Here is a 14,042-nt window from a genome sequence, read left to right on the forward strand (position 1 = left end):
TTTTCTTTTTTCCCAATCCTAGCGGTCTGGTAAAGTTTCTTTAGACATGCAAAGATTTACACACCTTTCTGCAGGGTGCCTTAAATTACCCTCTGACTCTTTACACATTTCCATGAGCAGAGCAAGAACAGTAAGTCATTGAGAAATTAACTGGCCTTTCAGTAATATCCCCTGTCGGCCTTTCAGAAGGAGAATGTCTAATGACTTTTTTGAAGTAGAGGTCAGGGTTTGCTTTTTTTAAATAAAACAATCTGTATTAATGCAATTTCCTTTTTAGCTGTAGGATTTGCCTTTTTTTTAGCATCTTTTTTTTTCAAGTCCACCAGCCACACGAAGCAAGACCCAGTTGCTTGGAACTCACCCTCCTGGTATTCCCAGCTCTTGTGCAAGCTCTTATTTTTTGGGGGGGTGGGAAATGTGTTTTAAGTGACTAAAACTGGACTTCGGAGCCGGCAAGGTGACTCCTCGCCATGGTTAGGGCAAAGCACGGGTGGTTTGGAGACAAAGCCAAGCAGGTTTGCTTTGCCTGACACCTGGATTTTGCTGAGCAGGGGGTGTGCTCAGAGTCCGGCTTTGTTGGGCCGGAGCTGTTGGGCTGACAAACCAAAGCGGCACCAAACGGGTAGGGCTGTGGCAGGTTCCTTGGGGTCAGGATCCGATGGGCCAGCACCTGCCAGGACTGCAGCTTGGAGCCCTTGGGATGAAAGTCTTTCTGTTTGCCAGCCATTCATCTTCCACTCTTTAAGAAAAAAATGTGTATATATTTTTTTTTTATTACTATTATTATCATTATTTTTAATCTTGCTTTGTGTCTTCCTAGGGGTTTCCTTATTTCTCTCATGCTGTGACAACATCTTGTGCTTCTTCCACAGTGTTCACTATGGCACAGATCCGGACGTGCTCCGCCAGCCCCATCCCTCCTCCTCGCTCCCGGCCGGTGGCAGTGGCTGGGGAGGGATGGCGCAGCATCCCTGGCTGGGGCTGGTGCTGGTCCTGCTCTCTTCGCTACCTGGCTACTGATTCTCCTTAATATTGTCAAAATCTTGCCCTAGAGATACCATGCAGAGGAACTGGGCTGGCTCACACATTCCCCCGTGGGTGAAAGGGGTTTTCTTACTATAGAAACGCACCTCTGCTACACTGTAAGGAGGACGTTTGGGGTAGTGAGATAGTAAGGAGCAGCGTATGTGAGATGGTGGGGGCTTGATGGTGCCCGGCCAGGACCCAGTGATGGGCTCTGGGGGCAGATGGCTGTGGATCGGTCCCATCCGCAGCGCTGGGGATGCAGGGCTGGCTGTCCCATCTGTGTCCTGCCCGGGGCTGGGGATTGGAGCACCCTGTCCTGTCCCCTGCACCAGGCAGGGGTCTGTGCAGCACTGCCCACAGGGGTGACAGCTGGGGGCTCTTGCTGGAGGAGTCCCCCCCGTGCCCAGCCCTGCTGCTCCCAGCAGGAATGACTTATCTATCCGCTGAGCAATTCCCATTTCTCCATCCCTGCCAGACCCCGAAAGCGTAGCGTGCCCTGGGTGAGCTCCTCTCCTCCTCTTCCCTCCAGCTCTCACAGCTCCCCCCATTCCCTCCTGGCTCCTTGTCTCTGCGGTCGGTGGCATTATAAAAACCCCAGCCAGGCTCTTGGTGAAGGTTTTACTCCCAGCTTTCTTATTCCCTCTGTTTCTGCCTCTTTCTTTCTCTCCCTCTCTTTCTTTCCCTGCCAGGAATCCCAGTCCCAGATGAACCAATACTCCGTGGCTCTGCTATTTCCCTTTTATTCCCCCCCCCCGCCTTCAACAGCGAGATGGGAAAAGAGTGAACCAAAAAAAAAAGAAAGAAAGAAAGAAAAAAATCAAAGCTGCACATATTGGATCCAGATGTGCTTACAGCCCTTTCCAGCAATTTAATTAAATTCCCCCAGACAGCCAGGAGGATTTCTTAATGATCAAATTTCCCTGGCTTTCCTCCTAAAATGCCCCTCTTTCTTCGGCTGGCTGTTGCTCTGTCTCCCTGATGGATAGCCAACTCGCATTCTTCCTAGTCCGCCCTGCCAAAGCGATGGGGAGGAAGGGGGCAGATCCCAACGCTGTTGTTTTAGTCGGGCACTTGAACGGCACAGCTGACCACGCCAGAGACATCCCTCTTTGCAAAACAGATATTTCTGCCCAAGACATGTGGGGATGGGGAGTCACCTCCCCGGAGGCTGTGGCTATGGCAGGACAGGGCATGGATGCTCCTGTGAAGGGCTCCTGTGTGTCCCCGCTGGCCTCGCCATGCTGATGGCCAGGGAGGGGTTCAGCCTCCCAGGGCTGGTTTTGAGCTGGGTTTGGCTGCACACTGCACCCCTAAAGCCTCCTTTATGGCCAGGGGGGTTATTGGGGTGGGGACAAAGCCTCTGCGGGGCTCCCAGGGTCATGGCCAGGCTGGCAGGGTCCTTTGGGATAGCCCGGGGTCCACTGTTGTCCCTGGGACCAACGTGGCCAGGGTCAGAGGTGACAGTGGGTGACTCACACTTGCCAGCCCTCTCTTCCCAGCCCACAGTGGGGAGTGCAGGCGGGGGTTCCTCCAATAGGGCCAGTAAATGGTCCCCCACCCTGGCACCCTATTTTGTGTGGGGAAGGGAAGGGTGAGAAACAGGGGCGAGCGTGACGGCATGTCAGAAAAATGCCCAACCAGCGCGGCCTCTTCGCCCCCTCTGCCCCCAGGCCACGGCTGCCCGCTGCAATCTGGAAACGCTCCACCAGAATAAAATAAATACGTAAATAGGAAACCCAAGGCGGCTTCAGTTATTGCCGTCTCTCCAGAACTCCCTGTGTCTGGAAATTCCACCAGAATAATAATAAAAATAATGATGATGATAATAATACCAATAAATCCTGGGGTAACACTTCCCCCAGCAGCTCTTTCAGCAATGGAGGGTCTGGGTGTGCTGTGGGCAGCAGCACTCGAACCCCTGACACCCCAAACCCCCCATTCCCCGAGCCCCGGGGAGACAGCAGCCACTCGGTGCCACCTCCCCAGCACCCCCAACCCGTCCTGGGTGGGTGTGAGTGGCCCCGGTGACGGGTGCTCCCGGGAGGGCAGGGTGCTGGTTGGGGATCTGGGCTTGTGCGTGGGGTTGCATGGCCACATCACATGCGCACCGCCACACCCACGGCCACACCCACAGCCACGGGTGGCAGAGATGTCGCCGAGGCCACTACAAGCGCCGGAGAGGGGGATGGAGCTCCGTGTGTGTGTGTGCACACTTCGCCTGTGCACTTTTGCGTGTTTCTCTGTGTTCGTGGCTGTGCACCCTGGGGGTGCGCATGGGAGCAGCTGCGCACATCTGGGCTGTTCGCAGGGGTTGCGCTGGTGCTTGTTGGGCGGTTGTGTCCGTGCACGGCGGGGGGGTGCCCGTGGGCACTGGGTTCGGGGGAGTGGGGGGGGAGGTTGTGCAGGTCCCTGGGTGTGCAAACGCCCGTACACACCCCCCACACCTGCGCCCTGTGCAAGCACACGGGGCAGAGCGCGCAACTCGTGCGTGCGGGGATGGGCGTGCCCCGGGGGCGCGCACGGCGGGGGTGTGCCCGCACCCGGAGGCGCGCACAGGGCTCCACAGCGGGGTGATGTACCAGGGGGTGCCCCGGGGGTGTCCGCACCCACCGCCCGCCGCGCTCGACCCCGCGCCCGCGCGATCCCGGTGCACCGCTCCCGGCTGCCTGCTGCCCCCTGCCGGCCGCACCAGCCCCGCCCCGCAGAGGCCACGCCCCATTACAGCCACGCCCCGTTGATGCCACGCCCCATCACAGTCCCGCCCCTCTGAGGCCACGCCCGAAACGAAAACCACGCCCCTTATAAAAGACCTCGCCCCTCCCGGCACAACCGGCGGCTTCCGCTTCCGGCGGCGGCGCCGCCGAGGCAGGTGAGGAGCGGCGGGCGCAGCGGCGGCTGCTGTGAGGGGATGGTGGGTACCGGGGCCTCCGGGGTTTTCCCCGCGGAGCTTGGGGGCCCTGCGGGTACTCTCGGCCTCACTCCGAGGCTCTGCGGGGCCGTTAGGGGCCGTCTGGGTGGGGTCCCGGGGCTCCTGGCGTTGCCGCCCCCTGGGCTGCTGGGGATTTTGGGCCTCTGCGCTTCACCCGTGGGGCGCGGGAAGATGTAGGGGCCGCTCGGTCCCACCCCGGGGGTGCCGCCTTGTGCGATGGGGCGTTGGTGGCCCCTGGGCTGGTGGGTTCTGCCCCAGCCCCGCTCCCGCCCGAAGAGCAGGCATGGACTCGGAGCCCCTCTCCGTTCTGTCTGCCCTCTCCCTGCACCCCTTGTGTGGGGGCTTGTGGTAGCTCTTGGGGTTTGCCCCAAGCCTGGGCTCCGCCTGTCCTGTTTTCTTCCTACTCCCAGATAACCCCAGTTTGCAGCTCTGCAGGCAGGAGATAATTTGAATACACCTCTGTGGTGTGTGGGAGGAGATCCTTGTGCTGGTCTTTGTTGCCTTTTGGAAATGCATAGTGGGGGGGAGGCTGTGGGGTTCTTTCTAAATGCAGAACTGCTAGAAAGGCTTGTTTGTTTTAAAAGGAGGGAAAAGTCTTCTGGAAACCAGGCAGCACCAGGGTCTGCCTGCCGGAGTTCTGAGCAGGGGAAGCCGCCACTGCCATGCGGGGGGTGTTGGATGGTCTGTGCGCAGAGCAGAGCACGATGCCTTTCCTGCACGGCTTCCGCAGGATCATCTTCGAGTATCAGCCTCTGGTAGATGAGATCTTGGGGCTGCTGGTGATACAGGATGCGGACCAGCAGAGCGACCTTGAGAGGTAACTGGACGGGGCTGTGAGCAGAGCTCTGGTGTGAAATGCCCACTTGGTGTGTTTGGGGGTGATGGCTGGAGCTCAGGGCTGTAGCCGAGGTCAGACCAGCACTGGTTGGGAGCAAATCCCAGTGCTGGGGAGCAGCTCATCTCACAGACACTCCTCGTGCTGCTGTTCTTTGGGAACGTGGGGGTGGAGCAGAGCAAACACAGGGGCTCTGTGCCCCCCAGGAATAACCCTTTCTGCCTGACCCATGCCAATAAAAACTAAATTGGGGTTCAGCTGTGACTCTGATGCTGCCCAAAACCAATAGGTTAGACACCTGATAGTTAGAAGACAAGAGGGGAGACCAGAGATTTTTCTTCTTCCCTGGTGCTACTTTGATCCTTGTGCGCCCCTGAGATTTGTGCTGTTCAACTGAGTAACTGGTGGTTTTTGTGTCCCAAGCCCTGCCTGTCTGGGCAGTGACAGGAGCCAGCTCTCAGCTGTGAGAGGAGTCTTGGAGAGGGAGATCCAGTCCCCATTTTACCGGGAGGGTGTGAGCTATGCCCTGCTGAAGGTCACTGAGCTGGGGCTCGTTCCTGCCGCTGAAGTCCTCCTGGAGTTCGGAGCTGACCTCAGCTTTGAAGGTGAGGCTGGTGGGAAGGGGCTGGGACTGTTCCTTGGGCTGGTGAGAAATCACTGGGAGGGGATGACAGCTGGGGCAGAAAGAGGGGGTGCTGTCAGCTCAGACACCCCACTCCTTGCTGGGATGGTGTGGATTGTGGCAGCCCTGACTGGAGCATGGTTGGGGGCTTGGGAGTCAGTGTGCAGCTTTAAGGGCTTTTGCCAGAGGTGGAGTCACTGCCAAAGCAGAACCTGGGATGTCTGTGACAGCCCTGTTTTCATTGGCAACACTGCACGTTCCAGCTGCCCTTTTCCCCTTTCAGTGGCTATCAGGGCTGTTCTGGGGAACCCCTTAGTTCTCTCTGACTCTGTGTTTTTGTTTTCAGACCCAGTCACCTACTACACCCCCCTGCACATCGCAGTGCTCCGCAACCAGCCAGATATGGTGGAGCTCCTGGTGCACCATGGGGCTGACATCAACCGGAGAGACCGGGTACGGGCTCAGCTGCTGTGGTATGGCCAAGCTGAGTCCCCTTGAGACTCAGCTGCAAGGGGACATGTGGGGACAGCCCTCCCTGGCCTCACTGTGTGCTGCTTTGGCTGAGCAACCCTGCCCCTGCCATGGAGCGATGGGTGTGGGGAGGCTGGAGCAGACAAATCTCTGCCCATGGACACACTGGGAAAGGTTCAGTTTGATTTTTGGGGGTGGGTTTAAATATGTTCTCATGTTGGCTGTGAGGAAGCCCCAGCAGCGACTCTCTGGACCTCATAAATAGCCTTCAGTGCTGAGCAGTGTTTTGTTTTCTCTTGCTCTGTGCAGATCCATGAGAGCAGTCCCCTTGATCTGGCCAGCGAGGAGCCCGAGCGGCTGCCGTGCCTCCAGCGGCTGCTCCAGCTGGGGGCTGATGTCAACGCAGCTGACAAAAACGGTCCGTGTGCCCTATCTGTACAAAGTGGTTGGAAGCTGGGCATGGGCTGCAGAGCCTCCCTGCTGCTCTGTGCTTTCTCCTTGTGTCTTGGCTGTGTCGGGTGCAGAAGGGAACTGAAACCAGCTCTGTGCAGTCCATGGAAGATGGGATGGGGCTGTGCCTCCATAGCCCTGTGCTGCCCAGGCACTCTAAACCCCACGTTGTCATGGCACACATGACCTCTGGGGCCACCATTAGCCCTGCACGTGTGGCCTGTGACCCTGTCCCCACAGCTCTGCACCATCATGTGGACAGTGGGAGCCTGCCAGGAGGGGAAGGGCTGTTTCTCCCCATGTTTGGCTGTCTGGTTGGTGGGTGGATTGTTCTTCTTCCTCCCTTTTCAGGGTGTCACCCTATTTTCATCTGACTAATTAATTGCTCTGTTGCAGGAAAGACAGCACTGTTGCATGCCCTGGCCAGCAGTGACGGTGTCCAGATCCACAACACTGAGAGCGTCCGTCTCCTGTTGGAAGGAGGTGAGGACAACCTTCTCCCCTCCCCACACACAACCCCTCCAGGCCTGGCACTGGCTGATCCCTCGTACAGCACCGAGGGCTCCTTTATGTTCCTACCTGAGAATAAAGCCCAGCAGTGCCAGTTAGTGCTGTCCTGGTCTCATGGTCTGCAGTGCCAGCTATGTTCTCTGTCCCTTCCTTCAGGTGCAGACGTCAGGGCCACCACCAAAGACGGTGACACAGTCTTCACTTATATCATCTTCCTGCTGGGTGAGATGGTGTGCAGCAACACGGAGGAGGCACAGGTGATCAATCGCTTCTGCTTCCGTGTCACACAGCTGCTGCTGGCCCACGGTGCCAACCCCAGCGAGTGCCCGGCCCCCGAGTCCCTCACCCACCTCTGCTTCAAAAGCTTCAAACACCACTTCCCGCTGCTGCGTTTCTTGCTGGAGTCAGGTGCCGCCTACAACTGTTCCCTCCATGGTCCCTCATGCTGGTCAGGCTTCCACATTGTCTTCGAGTGCCTCTGCTCACACCTCAGTGTCTCTGAAGATGACAGCTTCTCTACAGATCTCATCCAGAAGGGTCAGACTCTGCTGGAGCTCATGATGGCCAGTTCACAAGCCATCCAGCTGCCCAGCAACTTTGAGGTCAACACCAGCAGCTGTAGGTACCATGGAGAGAAGATCAGGAATCTCTTCTCCTCTCTGAAGCAGCTGGAGCGCTCCCCACAGGCACTGAAACATCTCTGCAGGGTGTTTATCCGGCAGCGCCTTAAACCATGGCCAGTAGACGTCAAAATCAAGGCTCTACCTCTTCCAGACAGGCTTAAGTGGTACCTCCTCATTGACCATGCTGCTGCAGGGCACGAGGACCTCTGAGCCTGACTCATGCCTCTGTTTCCCCGCCCCACAGTCGTGGTGTGTCTACAGCCACCAAATCTCTGCTCTGGGCCAGTTTTCTCTGCAAGAAGTGCGCTGTCCACATGCTGTCCATGTGCCCACAGCTTGGCCAGTGCTGCCCACATGTCCTGCTGCTGCGTTTTGGGGGGGGTGTACTTTTTGGGGTGTGACACTGCATGCGTGTCCATGGAGGCCTCGTTGCTCTGGGGCATGTTGTGGGGAGGCGGGCAGAGCCCCTGGGCATTGGGGAGCTGGATACTGAGACAGAGGACTGGTTTGTGTGGATTTTAAGAACAGGCCTGGCAGGCAGAGCCGGTGGGGTGGTTGGGGACAGTGTGACTGGACAGGCAGTGTGTCCCCTTTCTCTCCAGGCTGGTGGGCGCAGGGGTGCGTTAGGCGAGTGGCAGGGTTGTGAGATGCCTCGGGGTGCTGGGAGAAGAGCTGTTCCCTGCGCCAGCAGAGCGCTGGCATCGTGTCCTGGTGTCCTGCCTCTGGTCCCGCTGATGGGAGCAGTGGTGGGGGGGCAGGTCCAGCATCTTCATGCAGATTTGGTTGCGGATGTGATTTCCTTCCTCACTTCTGAAACCAGGTGCGTGACGAGGGGCAGCGGGGCTGGCACCGGTGGCTGGCTGCTCGGCACCATCTGGGTACACCCTGTCCTCCAGGCACAGAGGAGCATCCACCAAGGACATCTTAGAGGTGCTGAGCTCCAAAACAGACAAATGGATGTTTCCTGACTTTTTGGTGTGTTTGCTGCCCACAGATGAGGAATGGGTGGCTGACCCCGAGTGCCTTGTGCCTCCCTCCCCACTCCTTGGCTCTTTCCCTTGGTGGCCGCTCCCAGGACCTTGGTCTCCAGCGCCTCCTTCTCAGGAACAAGAAATTACAGCAGGACTTGGGGGTTTCTTTCCAAGCTGCTACTGGAAGCTCCAAACTGGGGCTGCATGTGGAGGTCCTGTGACCCAGCTGTGCCACAGCTGCCTGGCTCCCCCTTCTAGGCGTCTGCTTCCTCGTGACATGCCAAAGACTGGCCACAGAGCTGAGCACCCCCAACATGTTTGTTGTTTGGTTTTTGTTTGTCATGGGGAACAGATGCAGAAGAGGATGAAAAAAGGGGAAAAAAATCTATTCTGAGCAGGTGCAGTTTATAGAAGGTGGATCTGGGGTCCATGGGCAGTTTAGCTGCACAAGGGTTGTCTCTCCCCATTGCCCTCCTGTGTTTTACCTTCTTCCACCCTGTGAAACTGGAGCTGGTGCACCTTGATGAACTGATGTTTAAAAAAAAATTATATTGTGATCAAATACTCCCCTGGCATCTGGAATGGGAAATGAGCAATTAAATGAGGCTTTTTGTAATAATGACAAGGGCCTTGTTTCTTCTGCAGAAGAGATGGGGCAGAGGAGGGGGCTCTGTGGGGAGGGGGAAAATTGTGTGGAGACCTGCTCATGGGTTTAAAGGAGAGGCCCCCACAAAACCCCAGAACTTGGTGTTGCTTCCCCAAAAGGGTCAAACATCCAGCAAGGAATGGAGCCCAGGCTGTCACAGAGGTGCTTCACCAGCCAGACCTGGTGCTGTTGTGCTCAGCAACCTGCGGGTGCCCACAGAGTGCATCCCTTACAGGGGAGACCCTCTTGCTCCCATACGGAGCCCCCAAAGGTGGCATCAAGCCAGTGCTGTGTCTGACAAGCCCACGTGTGGAAGTACAACAGCAGGAAAATGTATTTGGCAAACACCTCTCTTCAGAAACAGCAGCAACTCGGAAGACAAAGCCTCGTCCACACCACCAGCCCTGGAAAGAGGGAGTCACAACACCTTCGCCACCGTCCACGACCCCGTGGTGAAGGGGGAGTCCTCACCCCTCCCAGCCTTGGCAGGAACCACCGTGCTGGCCCTGGAGAGACCTTCCACCGCCAGCCATCCTCATCTCATGGCAAAGGTGTAGACGTGGTAGATCTCATCAGGAAAGTTCTCCTGGCGCTCCTCGGCCAGGAGGTGCAGCCCAGCCCGGCGGATGATCTTACGGACCACGTCCAGGTCCCGGCAGACGCTGCTGTCCACATCGTCCATGATCACGCCCTCCTGAGCCATGTTGTCCTTGATGACCACGATCCCATTGGGCCGCAGGCCGGCCCGGCACCGCTTCAGGAAGTCGGAGAGGTGGTTGTCGGTGAGGTGGCCTGGAGGGGCAGAGCAGGTGTTAAAGGGCAGGGGGGATCGCAGGGCAGGACCCCCAGGAAGCATGTGGTACAAGGGCAGGAGACAGGGAAGCTGTGGCTGGGATCTCCTGATCCAGGCAGCCAAATATTTGTGCCATTTACAGGTGAAAGCTTTAGCTTGGGGGTGTCCAGCTTGTGTCCTGTCAGCGCCATCCAACCCACACCTCTGCCCTGGACTCCAAGGGTTTGGGGGAAAAGACCCTACAGTTCAGTGCCCTCGGAGTACCCCTCCATGTGGCAGGTGCCCAGCCCAGCCCTCCCACCCATGCTGTGATGTTCACCCTTCATGCAGACCTCAAGCTGCTCTCCCCAGTGTGTGGGGCACCTGCTCCTTGGGGGAAGCTGGACAGAGAACAGGCTGGGGACACCCAGCGACCCTCACCAATGACCCACTGGATCCAGATGACATCGTAGGAATTTGGCTCGGGGCTGAAGTCCTGGAGGCCACAGCAAAAGTAGTTGCGCACCCGCCTGCCCTCCTCCCCCAGGTAGCTCTTGGCCTTGGTGAGGAAGTCCTGTGTCACATCCACCATGTCTACTGTCTTGAAAAGAGGCAGCAGCAGCCGCTTGGTGATCCGGCCAATGCCCGCCCCGCAGTCCAGAGCACGGGTTGTCCCCGTCCGGTTGGGACCATCCTGGAATGACAAGTGTGAGGGGCTGAGTCCCAGCATGAGGCACCCATGGAGGAGAAATGGGGCAATCACACAGGAAGGGGCTGGGGTTTTGGGAATCCATTGAAAGACAAAGCTCTCCCAGCTCATGCGCAAAAGAACATGGAGCAACTCAGAAGGAAGAGCCCGGCTTTGCTGGGCAAAGGATGGGGCTTTGGGAGCACAACAGACAGAGCCACCTACCCGCAGAAACCTCTGCAGGAACTTCCTGGAGCTGTTGATGTCGATGCTGGAGATGTGGCCGTAGCCCCCCAGCATGCCGTCCACTGTGGCGGGTACGTCCTTCCAGTACTTCTCTGCCTTGGAGTAAAACTCGAACTCGTTCTCCACCACCTCGCTCGTCATGCTGGCGGGGGGGCACACACCCACGCAGGACTCGCTGCTCCTCCGACACAGGAGAAACCACCGGTCAGGTCCGAAAGAGCTGCGAGTGCAAAGTCCCCCCCAAAAGGGGGAGGAGGCAGCTCTGTGAGCACCCCAATTTCTATTTATCACCCCTTTTCTCCTCCCCAGGGTTATTTCAAGCCCTAAAAATCTTCTGGCGAGAGCAAAAAGGAACAATTATCTAAATCCTGGTATTTTCTGGAGACCAACAAGCCCAAAACCCCTTACTGTGGTTTAACCTCAACCAGCATATATGAACAGTTCAATAAAACAATATACTACTATTACATATAAAAATATAAATCGATGCTTAAGGAAATCACTCATTAATACCAGTCCTCTGTCCCTGGTCCCCAACAGCCCAGCCCCAGGAAAGCAAAGGGGCAAAGTGCTGAAAAACTGAACTAACGCGTAACTAATGTGGAACTCCTGAGCGGAACCAACTAGCTGGAAAAGCCAACTCCAGCTCTATACAGAGCACAATTCCATAGGGAATACTTCACTGACCAGCCTGGATGTCAATCCGGGTGCTGTCCTCTCTGTGCCCCCTCCCAGCTGCTCTTTGCACCTGCAGCTGGAAAGTTGAAAAAGTTCTGGTTCTCCTTTGCAACAGCCAAAACATCAGTAAGTTCTTATGTCCTTTTCATACCAACTCAAAAACACAGCCTAGCTACTAGAAAGAAAACTTCCACTCAAGGAAAAAGTGTGTTATCACATTATTCTCACACTAAATCCAAACCAAAAGACTGTGCTAGCTACTAAAAAGAAAATATTCTAACTACTATGAAGAAAATTAACTCAATTCCAGCTAAACCAGCACACCCCTTCGTAGGCAGGGATGCCTCATCCAGACCAGTCATCCCAGAACTTTGCTCAGCAATATACCAAATTAGATTTTTCTTTTAAGGCTGACCCACCCTTTTCACCTGTTCTGCCTCCTCTCTCCCTGTCTTAAGAGCATTAACATTTTAGAGATGACATATTTATCTGTGGTGACAGCCCCATCAGTCACCTCCAATTACATCTGGAGTTGCTAAAAGTGATCCTAAGCACCTACCTGAGGATTGTAAATCTCAGCCGTGACCACAAGTTAGATATTTGTAATATAATAAAGTCAAGGTATAATCAGCAATACAAGCTATAAATCCCCCCCCAGACATCTCATAATTCAAACCACTGTGGATTTGATTAACTGTGCTGGGGATTAGAAACTAGATTTAAAGTGGCCAAAGGGTAAATTCAAGGACTTCAAACACCTTTACAAATAAAGAAAAATATAGTGTTCATGGCTTGAATTTGCTGGCAAATATCCCATTAGACACAAAACCTTTTCTATGGCAGTTCTGGTGGCCCTGCATGGTCTTGAGGAGCTGGGGAAGGAGCAGGGGGACACAGTATCTTACCTGACAGATCACCGGTTGAAATCCAGTTTGGCTTGGTGGTGCTGGGAACTGGTCTGCGCTGTGATCTGGGGAAGAAAATACAGGAGTTTAGTCCCAAATCGCCATTTTTAGTCCCGTGAGCGACACTGACTGCAGCCCCAGGGCTGCCCAGACCCTGTGGGGACCCTTGTGGGGCAGCTGGGGGGCAGCAGCTGTGCTGCCTCATCGCTCAGAGGCCGCAGGAGCCTGAGCCGTGGGGGCAGCTGGTGCATGGAGGGTTTTGTCCCCACTTTAGGCAGCGCTGCCATTTGGTCTCAGGGGTTGGGATCTCAGTTCACTCTCCTAGCCTTGTCACCCCTTCCTTGCCCCTGCATTCAGCTGGGTGACCTCCTGGTGCTGTTTTTCAGGGTGTCACAAGCCACCAGCACAGGTTGAGTACCCACCAGCCTGGACCCCCCGTGTGTCCCCACTGCCCTGAAAGCCCCCAAAACGCTGCTGCTCCCCAGCTGCCGTGCAGACAGGTGCCGGCCGGTCCTTGCCCCACAACCACCGCCCTGTGACCAGCTCACACCGGGGAAAAGGTCACACGTGGGAGAAGTCACACCAGCCCTCCTCACTTTCGGGGTGGGGGGTCACCCCAGCGTTGGGGCCCTTTCCCCGACCCCTGGGGCCATTTCAGACCGGGGGGCCGCAGGGAAAGGGGGCGCGTGGGCGTGCGTGCGTGAGGGTCCCCAGGAGGAGCAGGGCCTGGGGGGGACACAGCCAGGGTGACACTGGGATCCTATCCCCGGGGTGGGGGTTTACACCAGCCCTGCCCGCGGGGTGCGAGGGCCGGTTCGAGGCCTGAACCCGCCGTTTCCCCGGTACCTCAGGCTCGGGGCTGGGCCCCCCCCGCGCTCCGCGGCTGCGGCACGGGAAGCCCCGCCCGCCGCGGGGCCCGATCCGGCCCAAGCAGCTCCCCCGACCCCCCCAGCCGCTGCGGCCCCGGGGACTGGGGGTGCCCGGTCCCGCCGTTCCCCGGGGCCGGGCGGCCGCAACCCCGACACCTCCGGTTACCTCCGGCGACGGCCGCGCTCTAGCCCCACCCCCGCCGTGACGAGCGGCTGCAGAAACCAACCAGGTGGCGGCGCTCGCAGTGACGTCAGGAAGAGGGCGCCTCGGGGGGCGGGCCCTCCCCGCTCTCCTACCGGCTGCCCGCGCGGGGGTGCTGTGGGGCGGACCGGGACAGGCTGGGACAGAGTGGGGAGACCCGCAGCGGGGTCCGGGGCAGCATCGAGTGGTGGCTGAGGGCGGGGGGGCCCGTTCTACCCCCACGTGTGCCCACACTGTGTCACGAACGGCTCCGGGACCGCCCGCCAGCTCCAGCGGAGCTTCGTGCATCACCCCCGCCCCGGAGCCCCTGCCCCGGAGCCCCTGCCCCGACACCGCGCGGCTGTTGGGGGGCAGGTGGGCGCAGGAGCCCGGCGGCGGTGGCACCGGGGTGGCGGGGCCCGGGGCAGGGCGGCGGGGTCGGGGTGACCAGGACAAGGACCACCCGGGTTTGACAGCCGAGGGGGTGTCACCGTGGGGCTGCCCGGCCCCGGCCTCGGCCCGCCGCTGTCCTTGTCCCGTCCCGGACCCGTCCCGTCCCCTCCCGCCGTGTCCCGTCGCAGCCGCGCGGGGGCGCTGTTGTCCCGCCGTTGCGCCGCCGA

At 57.9% G+C, this 14,042-nt stretch overlaps 2 protein-coding genes across 9 annotated transcripts; one reads left to right on the forward strand and one right to left on the reverse strand.

The window, feature by feature from the left end:
• The first annotated feature begins 3,745 nt into the window (after positions 1 to 3,745).
• Positions 3,746 to 9,059, forward strand: ASB6 (ankyrin repeat and SOCS box containing 6). Of its 2 annotated transcripts, none has more exons than XM_065035232.1 (7): positions 3,746 to 3,895; positions 4,540 to 4,772; positions 5,214 to 5,395; positions 5,759 to 5,865; positions 6,193 to 6,301; positions 6,730 to 6,816; positions 7,000 to 9,059. In XM_065035232.1, the coding sequence occupies exons 2-7, from the start codon at positions 4,618 to 4,620 to the stop codon at positions 7,674 to 7,676; spliced, it is 1,317 nt and encodes a 438-aa protein (XP_064891304.1). In that variant the 5' UTR covers positions 3,746 to 3,895; positions 4,540 to 4,617; the 3' UTR covers positions 7,677 to 9,059. The 2 variants fall into 2 exon arrangements, with proteins under 2 accessions (XP_064891304.1, XP_064891303.1); XM_065035231.1 differs by having other exon boundaries at positions 3,844 to 3,937.
• Positions 9,060 to 9,393: 334 nt separating this feature from the next.
• On the reverse strand, positions 9,394 to 13,474 carry NTMT1 (N-terminal Xaa-Pro-Lys N-methyltransferase 1). Of its 7 annotated transcripts, none has more exons than XM_065035243.1 (6): positions 13,408 to 13,434; positions 12,373 to 12,437; positions 11,477 to 11,543; positions 10,769 to 10,964; positions 10,297 to 10,549; positions 9,394 to 9,875 (listed from the first exon to the last, which is right to left on the reverse strand). In XM_065035243.1, exons 4-6 carry the CDS (start codon positions 10,928 to 10,930, stop codon positions 9,619 to 9,621), a joined length of 672 nt encoding a protein of 223 aa, XP_064891315.1. In that variant the 5' UTR covers positions 10,931 to 10,964; positions 11,477 to 11,543; positions 12,373 to 12,437; positions 13,408 to 13,434; the 3' UTR covers positions 9,394 to 9,618. The 7 variants fall into 7 exon arrangements, with proteins under 7 accessions (XP_064891315.1, XP_064891313.1, XP_064891314.1 ...); XM_065035241.1 differs by lacking the exon at positions 13,408 to 13,434 and adding an exon at positions 13,219 to 13,383; XM_065035242.1 differs by lacking the exon at positions 13,408 to 13,434 and adding an exon at positions 13,219 to 13,383 and having other exon boundaries at positions 10,769 to 11,009.
• Between the last annotated feature and the right edge of the window lie 568 nt (positions 13,475 to 14,042).

Source organism: Columba livia, chromosome 19, assembly GCF_036013475.1.
Source record: "Columba livia isolate bColLiv1 breed racing homer chromosome 19, bColLiv1.pat.W.v2, whole genome shotgun sequence".
In the NCBI taxonomy this organism is placed as follows: Eukaryota; Metazoa; Chordata; class Aves; order Columbiformes; family Columbidae; genus Columba; species Columba livia.